General features: G+C 41.6%; 2 protein-coding genes across 6 annotated transcripts in view; one reads left to right on the top strand and one right to left on the bottom strand.

Annotated features, from left to right (window-relative positions):
• Positions 1-6,458, top strand: part of STT3B (STT3 oligosaccharyltransferase complex catalytic subunit B) — a 44,557-nt gene extending 38,099 nt beyond the window's left edge. Inside the window, exons 15-16 of the mRNA XM_081164522.1 lie at positions 2,193-2,405; positions 4,897-6,458. Of these exons, the coding sequence (XP_081020648.1) occupies positions 2,193-2,405; positions 4,897-4,977 (294 nt within the window). The 3' untranslated portion in view covers positions 4,978-6,458. The remainder of the gene's footprint in view (positions 1-2,192; positions 2,406-4,896) is intronic.
• Positions 6,459-12,669: 6,211 nt separating this feature from the next.
• The window catches only part of OSBPL10 (oxysterol binding protein like 10), a 77,817-nt gene continuing 66,279 nt past the window's right edge, over positions 12,670-24,207 (bottom strand). For 4 of the 5 annotated variants that reach the window (XM_081164525.1, XM_081164526.1, XM_081164527.1 and 1 more), the window contains 5 exons: positions 23,220-23,697; positions 18,609-18,795; positions 17,283-17,465; positions 15,219-15,372; positions 12,670-12,779 (listed from right to left, as the gene is read on the bottom strand). In XM_081164525.1, the coding sequence (XP_081020651.1) occupies positions 12,735-12,779; positions 15,219-15,372; positions 17,283-17,465; positions 18,609-18,795; positions 23,220-23,697 (1,047 nt within the window). In that variant the 3' untranslated portion in view covers positions 12,670-12,734. Of the gene's footprint in view, positions 12,780-15,218; positions 15,373-17,282; positions 17,466-18,608; positions 18,796-23,219; positions 23,698-24,207 lie in introns of those variants that run through there. The other variant, XM_081164529.1, reaches the window with a different exon arrangement.

Raw genomic sequence — 24,207 nt, 5'->3', positions numbered from 1 at the left:
GCTTCAATTGCTGTTTAGTTGATGGGAGACTTACTGGATCAAACAGCCTTCTATCAAGTTCCAGTGAGGGACACCGATTAGTATAGTATTAGAGTACTTTAGTGCTAATATGATAAAATAGCCAAAGGGCTAAGAGGGAAAGGAAGTGGCAGTAGAGGTCAAATATGCTCTGAGCTCTTGTAACCCCAGGGTTAAAGGATCAGGTGGGTATTAACATCTGCATGGAGCTTTCATTATAAGTAACTAGGAAGAGCTGGTTAATATGAGCTTATATTACAAAGTTAAATAAAGGGCAAAGGAATGTAATTCATTATCTGTTATATTTCTTATGTGAAAGTTGCCGTTTCTAATATTTATAATGAAAATTGTAGATTTTACAGTACATGTTTCTTCTGTGGGCTAAAAGTTTGTATAATATGTATTTTAAGCTAATCTTTGAATTAATATTTTTTAAAATGCACGTGCTATAGACCACTTTGAGGTTTTCTTAGAAAAAGAAATAAGGCATATAAGTTTTAAATTTAATACATTTAAGGGAAATGTCTGGATGGGGGTAATCTGGAAGTTTAGCTTGGGTGTCAGTGGTATGACTCACAGCTCTGCCTTTCAGTTGCCATCATCTGATCCCAGGGAGGTGGTGTAAAATCGAAACTGGTGCTTGGGGGCGGTTTGGTATTGGATGCGGCCGAACAAACCATTAGGGGAATCAGATGACAGATGTTGATGTCTGCAACCTCTTTTGGATGAGATCAGAATCTTGTAGCAGCAGCTGCACAACTTGAGAGTTGTCTTGTGAATGTAGCTCTCATCACCAAGCACCTTTTACCAAAACCTTCCCAGAAGAAATCTGGCATCCCATTACTTACAGGCTTGATGACAGTAATGCAGAGGTTCTCAACCTTTTGGGGTCCACAGCTCCATTTTTTTCTGCGGCACTCAGGAGCCCAGTTATGTCACCCCTTGCCTGCAGAGCCAGCAGCCCCTCACTTTTTGAACACCCTCCCTTGTGGAGTGTTCCCTCGGCCTCCTCTCTTCTCCTCTCTCCTTGGGAGTCCTCCGGGCAGCCACTGCTGCCACCCCTGGTCTCTGAGCTGCCCCCCTCACCCCAAAGAGAGGCGCCTACTCACATTGCCCCACAGGAGCCTAGGAAGCACCCCCTGGCCAGCCCCGGAGGCACCATTTGTCTGGGGAGCTTGTAGCCAGGTCTGCTGCAACAAACAGCCACGCAAGCCTTTGGGAGGCAGAGACGCAAGAGGGCATCAGAGGAAGGTGGAAAGGAAAGAGGGACTGAGGCCAGTGTTGCCCACGACACCCCTGACCCATCAGGGGCCACGGCACACTGGTTGAAAACCACTGCTGCAATGTGTTACTTTAACAGGGACTGCCGGAGTTCTGAAGGTAATAGGAGATAAAAGCACACAACAGTGATCCTTTACCAACTCCCACTAGTATCCGTTTATTGGTTTTGACCAGGCATAGGCAAACTCTGCCCTCCAGATGTTTTGGGACTACAAATCCCATGATCCCTAGCTAACAGGACCAGTGGTCAGGGATGATGGGAATTGTAGTCCCAAAACATTTGGAGGGCTGAGTTTGCCTATGCCTGGTTTTGACCCAGCTTCTTGTAGGCAGATTTTATTCAGGGAGCCTTCGCCTATTTTGACTCTAGTGTTTTAACTGTTGCTTTTTGGTTGTTGTGGTGGCTTATATTTTTTATTTTATGATCAGCAGTTTTTCATTGTGAGGCTGGATGGAATCCTTTAAATCAGTCTCCCATTTCCAGCTCTTAGATTTGGTTCTGGGAAGGGATTACACATCTGTAAATAAATGGGATAATAGTGTTTTGGATAGTCCTTTTATACTTTTTCTATTTTGCACTGTATACAAATAAAAATAAGAAACTTGTTGCAAGCAATTGCCATGGAACAGGGGGCTCCAGATTTTTCATGTAAATTGTACCCACATTTGAGGCCCAAACATTTAAATGTTATAGTTTTATACCGCAATGTAGCGATTTGAAGTTAAGGCTCCCATAACAATATCCTATTGTAAAATGTATGGCAACTCATATATATTTTAAGTAGAACTTGGAACACTGGGAGATATTTTTCAAAGTAGTACTTGGATTGAGTTCTATTCACAGGATTGCATTTTATATCTTCAACCTAATGTGTGACATTAACTTTTTGTAGCTGGATTTTCGGACACCTCCAGGATTTGATCGCACACGCAATGCTGAGATTGGCAACAAGGACATTAAGTTTAAACATTTGGAAGAAGCCTTCACATCAGAGCATTGGCTTGTTAGAATATATAAAGTGAAACAGCTAGACAACAGAGAGACACTGGATCATAAGCCTAGGCTAACCAACATTTTACCAAAACAAAAGTATTTGTCAAAAAAGGTGGGTTCCCAGTGAAGTATCCCTAAGGAGGTTCATAGTGTTACACAAATTTACCAACTATATGATTAGTTCTTTCTACTAGCCAGACGCAGAGAGAGTTTGTCTCAAATATCAGACGTGCCTGATGGTAACCATGGTTAACTAACACTGACTAAGCATGTGAGGGCAACTAAATTCATTGTTGTGCTAATTGGCAGGCTGTCTCAGAATCTCTTGAAAATCCCAGCAAAGTGTAACAGAGTACTATCCAAAATACGTAAGTAGTGTTTTAGTAACTATGGCAGCTCACTGAGTAAAATGTGAAAGTGTCTTTCTGAAAAGTGATACCTAGAAATTTCAGAATGACTTCTCTCTTTTTTTGTAAAATAATTAAAACTGGAGCTTTTGTTGACAGCTTGAGTGTCTGGCTTACTCCTTTGGAAATTGTCTTACACAGGTTTTCATTTTTAAAGACTCATTTTTGTGTGTGCGCGCTACTCTATTGAATATAAAAGTGTTCAGGCATGGAAATAAAATCCTTTTAAACAAACACCCCCTTTTTTACATGATTCCTTGCAAAATAAATAGAACCTTATGGACAGGCAATGTTTAATCTTTTAGGAAGGTCACTTCAAGGGCAGAGTTGTATAGAGTTAGAAGCTGACTATATAAACTATTGATATTGCTGGAATTCGGAAAAGCATTTGAAGATGAGTGGCAAGGACATATTCACACATACCCGTGTAAACCACTAAAGGTGTTTTCTGGCTTCCACTTGCATGCACAAATGTTTTCTACTATACAGTATTTACTTCCCAATTGTCTTTGAGTTCTCCCAGTTTGGTGCTCCTGGCTTCCTGCATGTACCTATTATGCAGGGGTACAGAAGCATCTGCCCAGAAGAGGTAAGCTGTGCACATTATTACACCAGGGGTTGGCAACGTTTTTTGAGGCCGGTCCAGTCCACTCCCCGGCAGACCTCTCAGTGCATGCCCTCTCAAGCTATTTCCAGCGCATTTCCAGGATGGAGGAGCGCCCGTGCGCATGCGCACACACTATTTCCAGCACTCTTCCGACCCAGAAGTCGGTCCCCACAGTGAGAAAAAAAATGGCACCGCAGGAGGAAAAAGCATGGGCCTTAGGATGCCGACCTCTGTCTTACACCCTTAAAAATCATCATGCATACATAACACAAATCATATGGTAGTGACATGTTCATGTTGTGTTTAAAAGCATAGTATGAGCAACATAAGAACACAATTTGCAATAGTTGCAAGGTTGGAATATCAGTGCATTATCATACCATGTGGGTTGTGTTTTTTTCTGGCATTGGAGTCATACATGTTTTGGAATGAGGTACTGAGAATTTTCAGATTCAGTGTTGCAGATATTAGTTGCACTTGCTGTACCTTTGCAGCAAAAAATCTTGTCCTCATTTTTGGAAGTCTTAAGATGAGCAAATCACATTTCTAGTTTTGGAGATACGAGTGTGGATGAGTCAAGGATGTAGGGCTTAAAATAAGCGATAGCGGTTTGCAATGCAAGTCTTTATATTAGTTTTTGCTTCCAGGAAAAAGGTCAGTTCAAAATTTCCCCTTCCCTTTGAGAGTGTAAGGTAAAGTTGCTTTTAGAATTAAGGATCTAAATTGTACTGTACCCTGCATATAATGGCCTTATAGTCTAACTTTTCGATGTAGTGCCAGAATAGTTGTGTCCCAGTGATAAAGGAAATGACAGCCATATTTTTGTCAGTATATCAGACCCCAGGAAAAGTCTGTTACCTGTTTTGCCTGCCATGTGGCAAGCAAACCTTGCTTTAACATATAATTATCACATCACTGTGATGGCTCCCACTAGCTCAACTATTTTGTAGAATCCAACCCAAGGTTAAAATTGCTTAAAGTATTTCTGGGAGGCACAATTGTAGAAGGAAAAATGGATGCTGTGTTTGTCTACCTTTTATTTTAAAAATACGCTTAACACGAAGAACTAAACAGAAACCTACGTTAAGGGGTGTTGACTAAATGTACATAGAAAATAAATTTATGAAGCCAGATTGTTATTTGTTATTTATTAAATTTAGGTACTGCCCTATCTTAGGGCAAGTTCACAAGATAACAGCTCAGTTTCTTTAAAAGATTAAAGTTCAGTTTTTGAAAAGGTTTTGAGTGTTAAAGGTTATTGTGACACCAGTAAAATGTCAAAAATATGGAGAAGAGCGTTCTGTAGCCCTTATGAAAATTTACTGCAAATCATTTACAACTAAGGTTTACCTGATTTAGGCAATAATCTTAAACACACTTACTAGGGGGTAGGTTTCACTGAGTACAGTGGGACTTGTCTCTGAGAAAACATGCATAGGGTGGGGCTATCAAAAATTTCAGATTAGGCCTGCCAGTTTCCTAGCCCTGACCCCAAATGTAATATTTAAATATTCTAGAGCAATGCAGAACTTGATGTAGTCACTAGAGCATTGTAAGAAACTAATACACTATTCTGTTTTTCTTTTTAGACTGCCAAAAGGAAGCGTGGCTACATTAAGAATAAACTAATTTTAAAGAAAGGCAAGAGACCCAACAGGAAGACAGTTTAAATACACTGTACTGATTGCTAATATTGAAGCAGTTGTCCTTGAGATAACCAGTCTTTGCCTTTAGCTCAAGTCATGTTTCACAGCAACATGAGGGTACAGAACCATCATTGGTCCAGATTATTGTACAAAACTTTCAGGCAATGTCTGACTTTAAAATTTTTGGCTTATTGAGAACAGCTGTTTTAGATTTGTATTGTGGAGCAAGACTGAGCTGCTGTCCAGGTCTAGCAGCAGATTTTTTTGATTTTTTTTATTTTACTGGTACATATTATCCTTCCAATCGATTGAATTTGGACTGATTGCACCAAAGAGCCCTTTAATTCGGTCCTTGGCACATGCATACTTGTCGAGATTTTTTTTAAGTAGTTGAGCTGAACAGCAATATCTTACTGGAATGGTGAAATGTATGAATTGACTAGCCTTGGTCTGACACTTTCAGGAGTGTGGATATTTTTATATTCAGCTACTAGGACTCCTTTAAAGGTATTTATTTTACAAGACTTCATGAAATGTACTCTCCTCTTGCTGTATGTTGTGTGCTGGACTGTAAACCAAGCTGCAGTTTCACTAATCACCGGACAGATTATATAATTGGATTATGCAACTTGTTTTGAGAAGAGGTGGTCTTGCTGCCCGTATGCAGGTGTATTCTTGGACTATATAGGGCAAATCTTGTAGGTAGATACAAGGGCTAAATTTGTATCTTAAATCAGACACGACAGTAATGAATGCTACTGAGCACCCTAGCACCTGGTGTTCTCAGATTTTGCTTGTTTAGCTTCATATTTTCATTAAACCATAATTTGGCCTGTTAGGAGATGTTTTTTGACAAGTATCCAAAGTCTTTCTGTGGCTACTGAAAGGCAGATGGTTTCTAAAGCTGCCTCCATTTTCACGGGGTTGTGGAAATGACTGGCTTTTCTCCATATTTTTATTTAGTGCTTCAGTTGATGGGAAACTTTTTGCTTGACTATGTGCTTTGTCTTTTCTATTTTATTAAAAAGACAATTATCAAGTGCACTAAATTATGGAGACTGAACACGTTCACTTCCCAACTATAGGAAACCTTACAGACTTGAACATCCTTTAGTTATTTTAATAAAGTTAAATGTGTTTGGGGGTATGGCTCACCTGACAGCCACAGGACATAATTTCAATATAGTAAACAGCTTATGCCAGATGTATTGGTGTAAAGCAGAATAGTATGTACCTTCCAAACAAAAAAACAAAAAAAATATCTATTGCTCAGTGAGAATGTTACTGCTGACTTTTCTTCTCAGATGTATAATTTTTATTTGTAAATTCATTTTTGAGTAAAGAGGTTATTAAATCAATAATGCAGTGGCAACATTTTCACAAAATAACAATCTGGATTTCTGACCCTTTGTCATTGAGATTATATTACTTTGTTGCTTTCAAGATCAATGCAGACCCGTTGTTGACTATAGGGAAAAATAAAGTTAAATCAAGTTTTGTGTTAAGTGGTTGGCTGCTGTTCCTTTTTTTATTATCTTACATTAAGCTTTGCCAATTCTGCTTATGGACTTGCTTACAAATTCTCTTGCAATCATCTACCCTTTGCCCAGTCACTGAGGGAATAGTGTTGCATCCAGTTGCTGCCTTTCTGCTGACAGAAGGATCAGCAAAGCTTTCTAGTGTGCAACGTGGATCAAGGCAATCTTCAGCTATTCCCACCCCCAAAAAAATTTAGCTCTAGTTGAAGTTGGTGGTGGAAGGCCTGCAGGCGATAGGGGGATTTGCCAAACATTGCCTCAAAATCATGTGCCAGTCAAAGAGCTTTCTATCAGCAGAGGGCCACTATTGGAGACAACCCTTCGTGTTCCACAATATAACTTAAGCTGGGTTTGGAAAAGAGATGTTTAAACCATTTGCAAGTAATAAATAAGCTTTATGCTTGCAGGCTTAATCCTTAACACTGATCTAGTACATCTCATATTTATGGTACGTTAAATTTGGACTGATACCTCTGGTTTACACTGGCTTCCTTTTGGGTTCTTGTACCCAGTACCACATTTAAATTCTGAGTTTCAGTACTAGTGGGAAATTGGTTACTTCTTTAGTACAAGACTCCAATCCAGCCTTGATACCAAGCGCTGATTTGTCCTAAAATTCAGGCTGTTGTTACTTGGAACAATTCATTTTTCTATAGTGGTCTTAAGGGTGGTTGTTTTTGCAGGATACGGCTGCAAAACAACAGCTTTCATACTCCTCTCCATTTTTTGATAGTGTTGCTCTTACCTCTCAGATCACGGAATTCATCTAGGGTCTTAAAGTCCTCCATATCCTTTCTGCAGCTGTGTTGCTGCACCTACTGCATTTGAGCTAAACTCTGATCAAGAAAAGCAGGAGACACAAAACGCTCTTGCACGGAAGGCTCAAATCTTGACCGGAAACAGCGCTTTTGAGAAGCATTTCTGGGCCTCATAGCCATGTATGCAACAAGCAGCAACATGTGCAAAAACCGTCCAGACTAATACTGAGCTCACTCTCCCGTCAACCCTTATGTAGTCACAACAGCATCCTCCATCCACAAGCAGGGGGGGAGCCTCAAGGTCTCATACTTACAAACAGCCTGATGCAAGATTCCTCTGTACAGTCAATGATCATGGAACACAGTGCTGAGGCAGGAGGCAAATGAGTATCCTGACAAAGGATGTCGCCGGTTAAGTACCCTGAACACAAACCTGCCACGCTGAAAAACTTTACTGCAAGCCCTCCTTCAGAATATGCAGAGTGCCTTTCCTTTCCTGTTCAACTGCCAATTTCTGCTGTGGCTTATATACATTGTTATAACCTGTCCTCAAAACAGCCAAGTAAATCCTCTTTCCTCCCTCTATAATAGCCATTCATCAATTTTGAAATATTTCCTTCCGATACCTCTGGAGTAACAGACAGCATGCACACATTCCTCCCTAACATGGCCTTGAACATTGCTGACTGACATCTGGCCCCAATAATAAACAACTCAGCTTTGCTGGTGCTGCATGCAGAGGGCGAAAATGAAACCCCTAGATTATTATTTTTTATATAAATATATAATATACATCCCCCCCCCACACTGCCAATCTCCCACTGTCACCCACCACTCACATTTCGCCAAATTTAATCCTCAATTTTACATACAGCCGGCTCATTAATAAACAATCCCTCTCTCTAATTCTCTGAAAGTCTCAGAAGCCTTCAATATGGTATACACTGTGATCCATACTGCCCTTTCACTCTTATTTCCAACTTCAAGCTTGAAGGGGGTAGGCTGATTTAATCTCAACAAAATCTGTATTTTCTCTCCATCCTGCCCCCTAAACTAATAAATTTTCCTACAGTCCATCCTGCCGGTCCTCAGTTCCATTACATCCAACTCCAGAGTTTATTCTCTTTCAAGTGATTAACAGTCAATCCAGTTATTACCAATCTTTTCCTTTACTATTTTTATTTCACAATACAAAGTTCCAAGGGGTGGTTCAAAATCCCTCAAGATCTTTACTCTCCATCCTCTTTCAGGCAAAGTCCTTAGTTATAAAATAAATCCACTGTAAAGAGGTATCTTTAAAGTCCTCTCTTCCCCAAAACTTTACATTCCATTGCTTAAGGGGAAGGTAGATAATGCAGATCCCAAAGAAAAAACATGACTTAAAATATTGCCTCCCCTCCCCTCCACTGCTCAAACAAAGCAGAAATTAGTGTCTTTCTTTCTTTCCAAAACATTCCACCTCGCCTTTTCATCCAGGAGACAAGGATTTCCACCCCCACTCACAGGCAGAAAAAGGCATTAACGGACGACCGCACATAGTGCCCTTTCAATACCCTTGAAAGTTCAGGGGAGACATGCCTCTAATCCCCCCCCCCATTAATCTCTGGCTGGGACCCCACCCGGGCACCGGAGCACCCAAGAAGGCAGCTTGCTGGGTTCGCTGCAAAACAAGAAGTCCAGTAGCCACATCTTCCTGCTACTCAGCTTTGATTTGCTCACCTTAAGGTCCTGGCAGGCTATAGCAACAAAAAAAAGCACCCCGTAATACAATCAATGAAGAGACCAGCAAGGAAATGGAGGAAAATATGATGCCAGTAGAGAGCATTTTCCATCTCTTTCAAGGCAAGTAGCAATTCTGGTTTTAACAAAAGCATTCATGAGACTGACACTGAGATCCAAGAAGAAATCCCAGTTATGCTTATGTGAAGTTAACCAAAATGCCCTTTAGACTGGAAAAGCGAAAAACCAAGTATGGCCAGTCTTACTTGCTTCCTTACCTTATTATCCAAGGTGAACAGTTTCGCAATGTTGTTCATAAACTGAATCAGAACTGAATGGCAAGGTCCATCTTTTCAGAGCTCAGATCCACCTTTAGCCTCATTCATATAGTGGTAAATGCTGCAGGCAGGACCCACCTTGGGTCTGGTCTTGACCCATGACCAATGTTTAACTTCTAAGAAAAGCACAACTTGCCTGTTCATTATACACAAGTCTCCCAAATCTTGTTAATGCAATGCCTGCAGGAGTGAGTGGATGTTTTAGCAATTAATACTAGCTACATGCTGGCTCCATTGTGGACACTGGTTTCCAACCCACACGGTTATGTACGAGCTGAACAGACAGCGCATCAGAATCAATAAATTCAAATAAAATTTATTGAGTGTTTCGTTTGTGAGTTCAGTTCACAAAATTATGAAAGGAAGGCTAATCAGAAGTGACTGCCAGAGAATTGGATCTTAAACAAATAAGTATAAATTCGTTTACGAACAGTTGTGTTTAAGAAAAAATTTGCATAGGTCCTACAGCTGTGCACAAAGGTTAACTGCAAGAACATCAAAATTTACATTACCATTCAAAGTGTACAGCATCTACACTGAAAAGAATCCTTCAGTTGCAGGTGCAAGACAAACATGAAATAACTTACAAATAAGGCAAGTTGCTTCTTCATATTCCAAAATAATCTGTCATAATTGTGAAATACAAGGAGCGGTACATAAAGTTGGAACGCAAGGGGAAAGTCCACCTGGCTTCCTGTTTGGAATCTCTTGTTGATTAACTTTATCCAAATACGAGCCTGCACCTCTTAGTGTTGGAAAATAAAATTCTGGCTGATTTCAATAGAGGAAGCAGGTGTTTAACCGACATGAGGAAAGAAAGGTATTTACTAGAACGTTAAACGGTGTTTTTTAAAACCATGCGGTGCTAAGTAGAAAAGACTCTTTAACACACCAGGAATTGTAAAGTGTTCATTCAAATGTAGCTTTATCCTGCAGTACTGGTAACCATTTTCAAATCAGAAAAGGATAATACAACCTAGACATTCAAATTAACATTAATAATGTAATCTGAGGATGTAACAATTTCTTTGGCGAATGAGCGAAATACTGAGAGGTGATACTTTCGGATTTCATGTGACACTGGGAGCATTTGTTTACTACTTGTGGTTTACCAGAGACTTAACAGGCTAACCTCTTTAAAACAAGAGTTTATACAAGCCGTGCAAATCAGGTTCTGCTGCAACTATGACCACTCAGACTTAGAATTTGAAAACAGAAAATCAGTATCTATAAAACTTTCCTTTTAAAACAAGATTTGTATTACGCTGAGGATGTACATTTTCCCCCTTTAAAATATGGTTTAAACACGTTTAAGAAAAATTTGCTTTTATAAATACAATGGCTTTCATATGCTGATACAAGTATACAACAAATAGGGACAAAGGTAGAGCTTGATTCATAGGTATTCAGGTAAAATGTTTGATGCTCTTCAAAGGCAAGAGCTAAAAGCAAGGGTAATGCAAAGTTGTAATACATTCCTTTATATATAGATATATGTGTATAGTTTGGACTGCCACCTTACATTTCTGCTGAGAAAATTATTAAAAAGCTAACTAATGTATCTTTCCTTTTTTTAATATACAATCTGTGAGTAGTGAATCAGAGCAGAAAAGGCACAAAAATAATACAAAGAAAAAATCAGCATTCCTAACTGATACGTAGAATGATTTAGGGGGACTGTAAAGATGATTTGATGGACTACGCAGAGAACCTTCTACACTGATCCATTATTTTAAATCAAGCCTATTTAACCATTAGGATATACACGAAACTGTGCAGCTACAACTGAAGCACAACTAGAATTCCTTCCTCTAACGATCTCACGGTAAATTCACGTGACTCTTTTCCTACTCTGAAATGGATTCTGCAATTCCTTCCCAACAGGTTTTCTTCATGCATCCCGATCGCATCTATGAATGGTTCAAATGTATGTACAAAAAAGGGAGAGAATGGCTGCTGGCTCTAACAGAGCAATTACCCATTGAACCATTCAGAGTGATACATAAGCACCCCCAATCACCTTAACATGGCTATGCTTAGTCAAGCATCTGTAACGTGTGTCCAAAGGACTGATGTGCAGACAATTCTACTGCCCAGTGCTTCTTGGGTTATTCCAAATGCCATCAACCAGGAAATGAGAAATATGGGGCAGGGGGGTGGGCTGGGTTTTTACTCCCCTGTTCTACCTTCTCAGCAGCTGATAAACAGTATTCCGAGCAACCAGTTTGGACCATAAATTTCCTACAAAAAAAACACAAATCTTAATAGTAGACAAGATAGTACTCTGACAACCTCTGGCGTCACTTAACACTTTAGGGCATCTCTCTTACACTACAAAAACTATGGTGCAGGATTTCCCTCCCCCCTTCCTAAAGCCCTTAACTTATGCCAAGTAGTATAGTCTCAGCATCTAAATTAAATCTCTATTGTAGAGCTGATATTTTCTTCAGGGGCTACACATACGCTCCCCCTATATGGAAGAGTATCAAAGCAATTAGTATCGCAAAAGAATGGTATACAGACACAAGGCGAATCTGCTTACAACTTGAAGGTACAATGAATAGTCTCTAAAGCAGGCTTCCTCAACCTCGGCCCTCCAGATGTTTTGAGACTACAATTGCCATCATCCCTGACCGCTGGTCCTGCTAGCTAGGGATCATGGGAGTTGTAGGCCAAAAACATCTGGAGGGCCGAAGTGGAGGAAGCCTGCTCTATAAAGCATGGTATAACAGAAGTCTCTGCTGCATCAGCTGGCAAGGAGATCTGGGTCTTCAAAAGAATGACAATGGGTGCGCATAGCATACAGTTGAAAAGATGAGGGCAACAGATGAACAAGGCTGCTTAGGTATTCCTGTCTTCCTACAAGATGCCAAGAAGTGAGTGCTTGAGAGTGAATCACCGACAGAAGCATTCTATTGTATGGATGCACAAAGGAAATTTTCTTGTGTCAGACAAAGCGAGTTGTTTCAGCCACAGGCTTGACCATGAAACTGCTGTCAGTGTCAAGTGGCCTTAAGTGCAAAACCTTTTTTATTCTTCTTTTTTTGGCAATGTGAAAAATTGAAAATCTCAGCTAATAATAATAATAATACTAAAAGTGTCAATTACCAATACGAAGGCTGATCCTGCAAGCAGTGTGATGGACATTGTGACTTGAGTGCAAAAGAACTGTGTTTTAATCATCGTCCGTGTATTTTTTGGGGGGGGGTTCTATAATAGACGTCTATATATCAATACACTGTAAGTGCATATATCTAATATGAACAGGAAATGGCTCTTCAATAAACTTGAGCTTTTAGCTGTTTTGAGCTGCATAATTCACAGTATGCAGCTTTTATAGCAAGACTAAGATCACACCTGAAATTTAAAAAGTGCATCTTTTAATGCCCTAGAAAATGTGCTCCTTTCGAGTCCAGGAGAGTTGATTATCAATGAGTCTTCCAGAGGGGATCAAAGTATATCCACCCTTCACCCTGTAAAGAATCACAGAAATTGCAAGTCAGTCTCACTTTAGTGCCGTACAACAAATTTTCAAAAAGTTAAATACTCTGCAAAGTCCAGCATAGCTTCTGCAAAGCTTGCATTTTTCTGAGTCGTGATCCCAAAGTCACAATTAATCTGGCAATAAGAGTGCCATCCACACAGAAAATATTTCCTCTGATAGCCTCTCTGCAATATAGCTCCACTCCTGAGGAAGCAAGCCACTTCGCAGACTAAGGGAGCTTGCCTCTGTGAAGCTGGGTCTACAACAGAGAAAGATTTAAAGAAAGATTCCCCTGTGGATAAGGTGCACTTACAAACTTGTAACTGCTGCTTAATACAGCAGTCTGCCTTGTTTTATCTCAGTGGCAGGGCAATTTTCCTACTGGGGTGTCTCTAACAGGGAATATATTCACCAGAGAATGTTATCTCGGCTCCTCTTGTTTTCTGTCTGCAAGGCTAATTGCACCTCGTGGCCAAAGCTACTCATTTATTAACCTTACTTTAAACCAGGGATGGAGGAAAGTAGACCTTCAGGTGCTGGGTTAAAAAACTCCCTGCATCCCTGAGCAGGCTGGCTTGGGATTGGAGTTCAAAAACATTGGCAGGGGCACAGATTCCTACCCCCGCCCTAAACGTTCTGTCTGAACAAAAAGATAATAGACAATCTGTTTGGCTTCCAGAAAAATGGTTTGCAATAAAACCGTCTTCTTATTGGGGGACAACAGTAATCCTGTTTCTAGATATTAGCTCTTCCACAAACCACAGAAAAATATCAAACTGAGGGGGAAATCAATGAAAGGAAAAGGAAAAAGAGACAGAAAGATGCACACATTTGGCCCTGGGCTTATTGCTTTAAGCTTGTAGTGGCTCGTGACATTTCATAGAGTTGTGCAGAACTCCATAAAAGTCTCCCTATAAATAACTGAATAAAATATTTATTGTGGTAAAAGGCATCTAATAGGTTCCATCTCGCCCATTCTATTCATCTCCCGGCTTCCTGCATTTAATAAGAATTAATGGTTACTAAGATTAAGCAGAATAGCTTGAAAAGTAACTTTAAATGGCATCCAAAAATAGTTTGTCAAAATTCGCTCCAGTGTTGCTAAATGGGGCATTTGTCTTTCCTCCATCTTTATCTATATTGCGTGAGTCAACATCAGAGAACTTTCCAACAAGGCATGTTCTATGGCTAAGACAAATCTTAAAAATCAAAGGTCCTCGTGATCCTAACAATGCTGGCAGTGTTCAGATATCACGCTGAAGGATATCTTCCTTTAGTGAAGGAAGCTAACTGCCTCCAGGGCTTCAATGCTCTCCTCCTCTCCTTCCACACGGGGCCAGAGATTTGATGGAATTCAGAGGCAGTTACTCCCTATTTTAGTAAATATCATACGCGCTTCATGTTAACCATGGTTAGGTCCAGCAAGCCATGGTTTCAACCCATGGTTTTTGAAGTGGGTTTGCTTAAACTAGCCAAAGTTAACAATAATCTCAGTTCAGATACAGGCAACACAGCAATCTGTGGTTACCAAAAGGCATAAAGTCCTCTTTGAGGAGAGGACAAGAGAGGAGGGGAAGGAGACGCATGAGCACACAGGAGGATGCAAGGTTCATTCACGTCTTGCCAACCCTAGTTGAGCATGATGTCTGAACACAGTGGTTTAATGCATTGCCATTGTAAAAGGAGGTGATGGGACCAGTGATGTGGGACCACTGGTCCCATCACTTTCTGGCAAATAGAAGGGGAAGAAATGGAGGCCGTGAGAGACTTTACTTTCTTGGGCTCCATGATCACTGCAGATGGTGACAGCAGTCACGAAATTAAAAGACGCCTGCTCCTTGGGAGAAAGGCGATGGCAAACCTAGACAGCATCTTAAAAAGTAAAGACATCACCTTGCCAACAAAGGTCTGTATAGTAAAAGCCATGGTTTTCCCAGTAGTGATGTATGGAAGTGAGAGCTGGACCATAAAGAAGGCTGATCGCCGAAGAATTGATGCTTTTGAATTATGCTTTTGAATTATGGTGCTGGAGGAGACTCTTGAGAGTCCCATGGACTGCAAGAAGATCAAACGTATCCATTCTTAAGGAAATCAGTCCTGAGTGCTCACTGGAAGGACAGATCGTGAAGCTGAGGCTCCAATACTTTGGCCCCCTCATGAGAAGAGAAGACTCCCTGGAAAAAGACCCTGATGCTGGGAAAGATGGTGGCCCAAGGAGAAGGGGACGACAGAGGACGAGATGGTTGGACAGTGTTCTTGAAGCTACCAACATGAGTCTGACCAAACTGCGGGAGGCAGTGGAAGACAGGAGTGCCTGGCGTGCTCTGGTCCATGGGGTCACGAAGAGTCGGACACGACTAAATGACTAAACAACATTCTAAAAGGAAAAATAAAAAGCTGACTGCCACTCAAGTAGCAGTCTCGTTACCTCTTTGATGAAATATTTTGGTTTCCAGACCGTATTGCTAATTGCTCGCTGCCTTTCCTCTACTCGCTGCCGCTCCTCAAGAAGCTGTTTGTGGTCTGTTGCTGCGCTGATGTTGCCTTCTCTCAGGGCGTTCGTAACGTGTTGCCAAAGATGCCTGTCGAGTAGATGAGACCAGGACATAAAGGGAATTGGAGAGAATGAAGAAAATTGCCAGTCCACTTTTTGGAATGGAAAGGAACCTCCTAGCCACAGGTGGAAAACAATTGAAGCCTAGCAGGAGGGAATAGCATGCAACTCTAGAATCAGCTTCTTGTTTTTACTTTAATAATTTTTATTAAAGATTTTCTTGGTTTACAAAAGTACATGCCTTGTCTCTTTTTCGGGTTGTACAGTCTTTCTTACAGATCAGTTAAATTTGTTATGAGACATTAGTGTTGAGTCGGGGAAGAGGAGGGGTGGTGGTGAAACCTATATTATTTTTTTATAGTGTACATGTGGGGTTTTGTGTCTGCGTCAACCGAATAGGTTCTATTTCTATTTACTTGTTACATTTCCTTGGTCATGAGAGGGATTGGGGGTCCGGGGTGTGGTTGGTTGTCTGTGGCTGGTTGCAGTTTGGGTTTGTTTACATTTGTGGGGGGGAGGGGCTTGTTGGCTCAAGAAAACCAGATTGATTCATATGTTGTCAGTGGGTTCTTGTCGTTGTCTTGTTGGGCTGTGCATGTGATAAAGGGAAGGCATACTTGGGGAGAGGTGTCCTCTTCTATTTGTCCCTGTGTCAGTTTCTGTTTGTTGGTTAGCTTTTCTAGTTTCCCATACAATTTGGTACCAGTGGCCCATGTTTACTCCTGTCAGGTCTCTCCACTGTCTGGCTATGAGGCTTCTGCCCACGGAGAGTAGGTGGGTTATAAGCTCTGTATAATGTGAGTGGTCATTATGATCTTGGAAAGATGTTCAGTAGGGCCAGTTCTGGGGTTAGTTCTAATACCTGTTTAGTTAATCTCTTGCATATCTTCTTAATCTTGTTTGTGTATCTCTTGTCGGACTGCTGTCCAGAAAGGTTGGATTTTGGGGCATGTGGAGGTATGTGCCTGAGAAGGTGCAGCCTCTACAACATTTTGGGCATATCAGCACCAGCTTTCGTGGTGTTAAGTACAGTCGTACCTTGGATATTGAACAGCTTAGTTGCCGAACCTTTTGCCTCCCGAACGATAACCGGAAGCAAATGTTCCGGTTTTCAAACTTTTTTTGGAAGCCGAACGTCCAACAGGGCTTCTGCGGCTTCCGATTGGCTGCAGGAGCTTCCTGTAGCCAATCAGAAGCTGCGCTTTGGTTTCCAAACATTTTGGAAGTCAAAAAGACTTCAGGAACGATCCCCCCTTTTCTCTGGGCTACCCATCATTCTCCATCAGTTAGTGAGAAAAGGAATTGTATCTGAAAATTAGTGCAGGGCGGCAACATTTGGGAACAAAATCTCTGTGAAATTTTCATGGGTGGAGTGTGCGAATGTCATTGAGCTTACCTATAACTCTTGTTTTGTCTGCACTGACTTGGCAGCAACTCTCAAGAATTTCAGACAAGGAGTTTATTCCAGCCCTACCTGAAGATCCCGGGACTTTAATTTGGGACCATTGCATACAAGAGAGATGCTCTGCCAATGAGCTATGATGGCTCTTCCCTAAACTACAGCCCTTCTCCCAATGATATCAATGTATTACGTGACTTTTCTTCTTGCTTGTTCTGGGCCCTCCATATTAGAGGGATAAACATTCAACAAATAAAAATAACACCTACAGGAAAGCAGTTTCCAAAGAGCCTTTGTGCAGCAGCAATTAGCACAGTGGGTGGAAGAATCCCCATGCAGGCAGAATGTCAGCATGCTGATTCAGCATGCAAGTCATTGGAAAAAACCGAAAACTTGGAAACATCCTTAGGGAAGCAAGATAGTTATGTTGCTCTTTCCACACTGCTGTACAAACAGGGACAAGTGCTTCAATATATCCTTTCTTTTCCTGCTTCTCTTAAGCGCAACTAGTCATGATGGTTTTGCAAAAGCATCCTCACCTTGATTCAAATGGACCTTGTTTTGCTATCGGTCTGATCTTCTTGCGGATGATGGGTAGCTTGGTGGTGTCGATTATTTTGGTTTCTCCGTTGCTGTACGTGAACTCCAGCGTGCCGTTCCACTCCCCTTGTGCTTTACACACTATGGTGTTGGTGGGGTTATGCTTCACCTCAGCTGTAACCCTACATCAAAATGATAAAACATGGAGATTAAGACACAGGTGAGTCCAGAAAGGAAATCACTTGCATGCACGGCAAATATTTCCACTGGACTCAAACTCAGAAAAGGAGACCAACAATAATCATTTTGTTTTTTAGAAAAACCGCAACAAGAACAATTCAGAGACATTTCTGAGCTGGAGAGCACTCAAGAAGCTACATTCATTATGTATTGACCACATTCTCATAAACTTGATGTCTCCATTACAAACAAAATACCAGGGACCGTTGCTCTATGCAAATGTATTGCCAATTTTGCGGCTCCTAGCTGAGTCTGGATATTTTTTTTAAAAAAAAGAGGGGGCACACTAAAGAACTATCCTGTTCTTGCACAGTGTCCTTTCTTTTCATCTGATTTACATCCCTGTGGTTGGCGCTTCACATTTCACACAGCACCCAGAGTTAAAATATGGTGATTAGGGTTGGACAATATATCAAAACCAATTTGAAGTCCATATCGTGATACCAGTCTCACAATTTTCAACCTGGTAATATAATGTAAATCATGATGTATGTGTGTGCGCATGCGCTATGCAAAAATCACGATGCAGGAAAAACTGTGCAGCCAGCCAACCCTCTCCCCCCTTATTTCAAACATTGTGATATAGCGACATGTTGCGTTATTTACTTGATTATATCACGATGCTGGAAAAACCAGATATCACCCAGCCCTGCTGTTCACTTCTACACAGTTCCACATCCTTATTTCAGACACTGTGATATATCGGTATATCACGATGTTTAGCTAGTGATAGATCGCGATGTTGAAAACCAGGTATCTCCCAGTCCTGATGGTGATATGGATTCAAGACCCTGTGAAGTTTCAGCCACTGAGTGCCTGGGAGTCTCCTTCAGTTCCCTAAAGCTGCAGGAAATGGAACAGCCTCAAATACGAGCACGTGTTGTTGTTGTTCTTCTTATGAAAGCATACAGAACATTGCTTGCAAAGCACATTTCTAAAGTAGTATAAAATCACTAGCAACTGCAGCATTATAAACAGTAAGCAGTTTGGCAGTTAATATTGCTTGTCTTCCTGTTTTATTTTTTTCCCACAGAGCAATCTTTAGAAAAGAAAAATAAAAGTATGCAAAAGAGCAGTTTCCGTACCTATGTACTTTCCCCCCATAGAAAGGCTTGGTGTGGAATGTGACTGTAGCCGAATAGCCACTCTTGGCACAGAGAATGCTCACTTTACCTCCCAGCTCCACCCAAGGAACGGTAAGAATGGAGCGAGCATAGGCACAAGGCAGCGTGAACACATATTCCTCCCCATGTTCCAGCAGATAAAGAATACCTATGGATGGGGGCAGAAATGGGGGTGGGGTGGGGATGGAGAGAAACACTTTTCAGCACTGAAAATTTGACAATATTCTTTCCAGAAGGATGATCACTGTTTACCTGGTACTGAAAAGAAGCAACATAGTTTATAATAAATGTTATTTATTTTTATTTTCCTTGAAGGGGAGGAGAAACACCAAGACTGATATAATAGGAATGATCTCCACCAAGAATAAGATGCTTTTCGCAACTGCCCTTTTGTAAAAATCCTCCTTTTCTTGGGGTAATTTGGTTTTAAAAGGCTACAAAATTTAAAACGAAAACCAGACATGACTGGTGAAGCCATTCAAGCAATCCAATCTGGTCTCCACATATCCAATCTATGTCTCAACATAGCTGCAAGCTTAAAAAAAAAAGTTGTGTTATATTCCACCCGCCAAAGAGAAAAGTGCCTAACTTTTAAAGTCGCACTCCTGAAAATTTGATAAAATAACGTATCTATCCCACTTCCTGCCAGCTTGGAATAAGCAGCCTACATGAGAATGACCTATTTGCTTGGATTCAGCCAAAATGTCAGGTGCTACTTTGTCTTGAATATGAGGTGCCTAATATGGCAAAGTGAGACCAACTGCAGGTAGCCTGGCAATGCATCTAACAAGGCTCCCCTAAAACAATATTTTAAAACCCAATAGGAGCCTGCTGGATCTCACCAAAGACCCATCTAGCTCACCATCCTCATGGTGTCCAAACAGATGCCTGCCTTCTGGAGAAACCTGCAAGCAAGACTCAAGTCTTGAGTAGTCAAACCAAGAGACCCTTCTACTGTATCCACCATCAGTTACCATTAACTAGAACTAACAGTATGAATTGATAAATACATTCAGCACACACAGAAAAATGAAAACCACAGATTTGAGCTGGACATGTATTCTGGGATATAGCCCCAGGATCCTTGATTTGGGCATTTAATGTGAACAAATTCTTCCAAATTCCCTAGCAGAAAATCTGAAGCAGGTCCAAGTTATTGTCATTGCTTATGTGAGACAAGGAAAGCTCTCTACAAGCATCCATTATATGTACTGCTAAACGTATTATTTCCGCCCCCCTTTGACCCCATACTTTTGAGCAACATGTTTTCTGCAGGTCACATCGATAAAATACACAAGGTGATGCTGTAGGTCAAAAACCATGGGTCTGCAGTTGTTTTTAGACTACAACTCCCATCATCCCTAGCTAGCAGGACCAGTGGTCAGGGATGATGGGAACTGTAGTCCCCAAAACCGCTGGAGACCTAAGTTTGGGAAACCAATTAAAGAGTTGGTAACAAAGTCATAAGGAGTCAGAATCAACATTCTCTTTTGATTCTATTCAGATTCATGCAATGAATGGTTGTGGAAGACGTCAGCAGTTTTAAGTGGTTTCCTACAAGAGAAGGGTCCTCATGCACATCTCTTATTTTTCAATCACATGGTACTCACTTAGGCCACAACTTCAGTCACTTACGACAACCAGCAGCTACACTGATTTGCAGAACAAAAATAACTGTGAGCAGCACAGTGAATGACGCACATAGTCATATGATGGAACGCCATCATCACATGAGTATTTCCCTTCAATCCTAACAGGGACGCCCCCCCCCCAAAAAAAGCTGCATGCAAACATTAAAACCAAAATTCAACAAACCCAGATTAAGAACAAAGCAGGAAGCTTCTTACAACCAGGAGGAACGGAATCAAACTTTCACATATTAAAAACCGTTAAAAGTTGTGCAGAATAGAAGCATGATCACTCCCCACCTATAAGCAAGCAGAGAGACTGATACCACCTGGGAAGACACTAATAATTTATTCCAAACTGCTTGTTTCCAATGAGCTTAAGATTCTGACAGTCTAATTGTATACTCTGCTATCCTAGCATATAAGGATTGGACACATGAGGGCTTTACCTCTGAATTCAAAATGGAGGCTTCTTTCACACGTTCCCAAGGAGAGAAGAGATGAGAAAATTCATACTTCCCAGCGTGAAATTAATTTCTCAACTTGGGGAGGCTTGCCATAAAGAATCTCTCGTATACTAACTTCCAATCAGCATGTTTTGTGTGTGTTTTTTCCTTTTTGGCAGACCACGAAGTAGTCTTGGCCTGGAAGCAGTTGCTGATCAACCCATTATTCCAACATTCTTTATATCAGTCTTCTCCAGTGTATTTCTCTCCAAATATTGTTGAACTCCAGCTCCCATCAACCCCAGCCAAAACCATTAAGGGTCAGGAATTACGGTAACTGTGGTTCAGCAACATCTGAATTGGGACGCGGGTGGCGCTGTTGGTTAAACCACAGAGCCTAGGACTTGCTGATCAGAAGGTCAGCGGTTCGAATACCTGCAACAGGGTGAGCTCCCGTTGCTTGGTCCCTGCTCCTGCCAACCTAGCAGTTTGAAAGCACGTCAAAGTGCAAGTAGATAAATAGGTACCGCTCTGGCGGGAAGGTAAATGGTGTTTCTGTGCACTGCTCTGGTTCGCCAGAAGCGGCTTAGTCATGCTGGCCACATGACCCGGAAGCTGTACGCTGGCTCCCTCGGCCAATAAAGCAAGATGAGCGCTGCAACCCCAGAGTCGGTCACGACTGGACCTAATGGTCAGGGGTCCCTTTAACATCTGAATGGCATCAGATAGGAGAGGCGAGAAAAGGCCCACAATTCTTAAGACGAGACTGAGCAAAGACAACTGTACTGTAAGAAGTAATACACAGTGAGCAGGAACCAAAGTTCAAAACCATGTTACGACCCAAAGCTCGGGACGTATTCCTAGGCTATTATGTCTGCCAGGAACCAAAAATGAGAAGCAGTGATTTACAACTTGTGTTATCGTTCCATTAGTATATTTGCGCTATGTGCTTTTAACAGGTAAGTCGGAGTATGCCATATTTACTAATATTGTAATATGTTTAATATGCATTTGAAAGAAATATATGAAAAATCAAAGCCAGGAATGTGGCATTTTATCACAGCCAAGGTGTGTTGCAAAGCCTAGGGTACGTACCGTATTGGCCTGAATATAAGCCGCAACCACAAATAAGCTGCACCTTTAAAATTCAAGGGGGGAGGGAGGAAAAAGGACAATACCCAAATATAAGCCGCTCCCTTAAAATTGGGTTACAGGTTGAAAATTGCTGCGGTTGGTAGAATTGTAACTCCAATCCAATTTAAGCCTTTGATCTGGCAAGCCGGCAAAAGTTACCGTACATCCGCTAAAATCGCAAATTGCTATTCAATTGCTACAATTCTGCAGGAACTCATACATGTAAACAGAAAATGTAGAAGAAAATCGTACAGGTACTATAGAGGACCTGTAAGTGGGTTAAACACCTGTTCGTAGCACCATAAATGCAAACAAAAAATCAATACTGCACTGTAAAATACGGGGAAAGCAATGAATGACAATGGAATTAATTGCACAACAGTCTCAAGCTCGCAAATTGGCAATAAAACATTTTTTGTTCCGTTTTACCGCATGTCTGTTTCAGCAGCGCTATCGTAAAAGCCCATTTTTGTAAGGTGGCGAATTTAAGCCACACTTTAACTTTTCAGGGTCGGAATTTGGGGGGGGGGGGAGTGCGGCTTATATTCAGGCCAATACAGTAAGTCAGTTGGGGAGGAATATGAGGATCCAGAGATATAGCTCGGTTGCTGGAGCATGAGACTCTTAATCTCAAGGTTGTGGGTTTGAGCCCCACATGGGGCAAAAGATTTCTGAATTGCAGGGGGTTGGACTAGATGACCCTCGTGGTCCCTTTCAGCTATACAATTCTCTGATTCTGTGACCACATGCTAAATTGTTGGGACTCGTGAAAAGCTTATATACGGGACATTTCCACTAGTTTTATTTTAGTGTCCAGAGGCTGAAAAGTACATAAAGTGCTTTGCTACTATTACTCAGAAGTATTCTTAAAGGGGGTGCAGGTGGGGCTGTGGGTTAAAGGACAGAGCCTAGGACTTGCTGATCAGAAGGTCGGCGGTTCGAATCCCCGTGACGGGGTGAGCTCCCGTTGCTCGGTCCCTGCTCCTGCCAACCTAGCAGTTCAAAAGCATGTCAAAGTGCAAGTAGATAAATAGGTACTGCTCTGGCGGGAAGGTAAACGGCATTTCTGTGCGCTGCTCTGGTTCGCCAGAAGCGGCTTAGTCATGCTGGCCACATGACCCAGAAGCTGTACGCCGTCTCCCTCGGCCAATAAAGCAAGATAAGTGCCGCAACCCCAGAGTCGGCCATGACTGGACCTAATGGTCAGGGGTCCCTTTACCTATGTTTCTTAATGGAGGATGGTAGATTTCAGGGTTTGTTTGTTTGTTTTGAGGGGTGAGGGACTTCTCTTCAATGCTTCCTAAAATCCTGTGCGATAAGCAAGCCTGCTGTAATATATATTGTATCTTTGTGGTATGTCTTACCTTCACCTACCATAGAAACACCTATAGACATCCCCATGAACTTGCTTTTGGTCCATACATGAACATTTGCGCACATCTTCTTCTCCTTGCACTCACAGTAAAAGCAGGAGACTGGTGGGTGATGGGATACCTGTTCAGCTACAAACCGCAGCTTGTAGTTTTCTGGTGGTGGTGGCGACGGCGCCTTGCCCTTGGGGCTTGGAGAGGGAGAGTTAGTTCTCGTCTCCTTCACTTTGTCTTTAGGCACATCCCAAGAACAATGGAAAGTTTCTCCAATAATTGGGTTGTAGGGCTTCTTGGCAACGGCTCCTTTCCGGCCTTCGTGAAAGGCTGTTAAGTAATACTCCACAAAGTAAATTATTCTTTCCTCAGGGGTGCTTCCAGATGAAACTGTCAAGAACAGGTCAGGGTGGGCCAGGAAGTTTGCGTACATCTCCAGCAGCGACCTCTTCTCCAAAATAAAGGTTGGAAGAACTACCTGTATCGAGTGCAGGGGAAAAGCAAATAATCATATATTTTTTCCATGACTGCAACAGCGAGGAATAAACAGTTAAGGCAGCTGCAAAACTTCCTGTGCCAAAATAAACGTGCTTTTTTCCTCGCACTGCCAGAGAGCTCGCTCTGAGGACTGAGAAGTGCAAATAATGAATGAAGGCAACACTCATTGCTTTGGTCAATTCTACAAGTCACTATCTATTTCGCCAGAGTCCTCGGTGGCCTCACAAGGTCACGCTATTCAAACTGCCTGGACTCTTTCGTTGTCTTGCTCTGCTTAGCTAATAAGTGAGCCAATTGTTCCCTGACAGAGTTCCTTGTTTACAGAAAGTGGTACATCAGTTTGGTTCAAGTTAATTGAGTTCTACTAGCGACGTGCCAACTTTGGCAGCTGGCAGGCTGGATGTGGGTGGCACAAAGAAATCTGTATCTGGACACCGGTAGTTCTGACACATTTCAAATCAGAGCGAGGCAAAAGTGTTGCCCAGGATTC

The sequence above is a fragment of the Podarcis bocagei genome (genome assembly GCF_964188305.1).
Source record: "Podarcis bocagei genome assembly, chromosome: 12".
Classification (NCBI taxonomy): Eukaryota; Metazoa; Chordata; class Lepidosauria; order Squamata; family Lacertidae; genus Podarcis; species Podarcis bocagei.
Note: the sequence above shows the minus strand (reverse complement) of the source record. Positions and strands in the feature narration are given on the sequence as shown.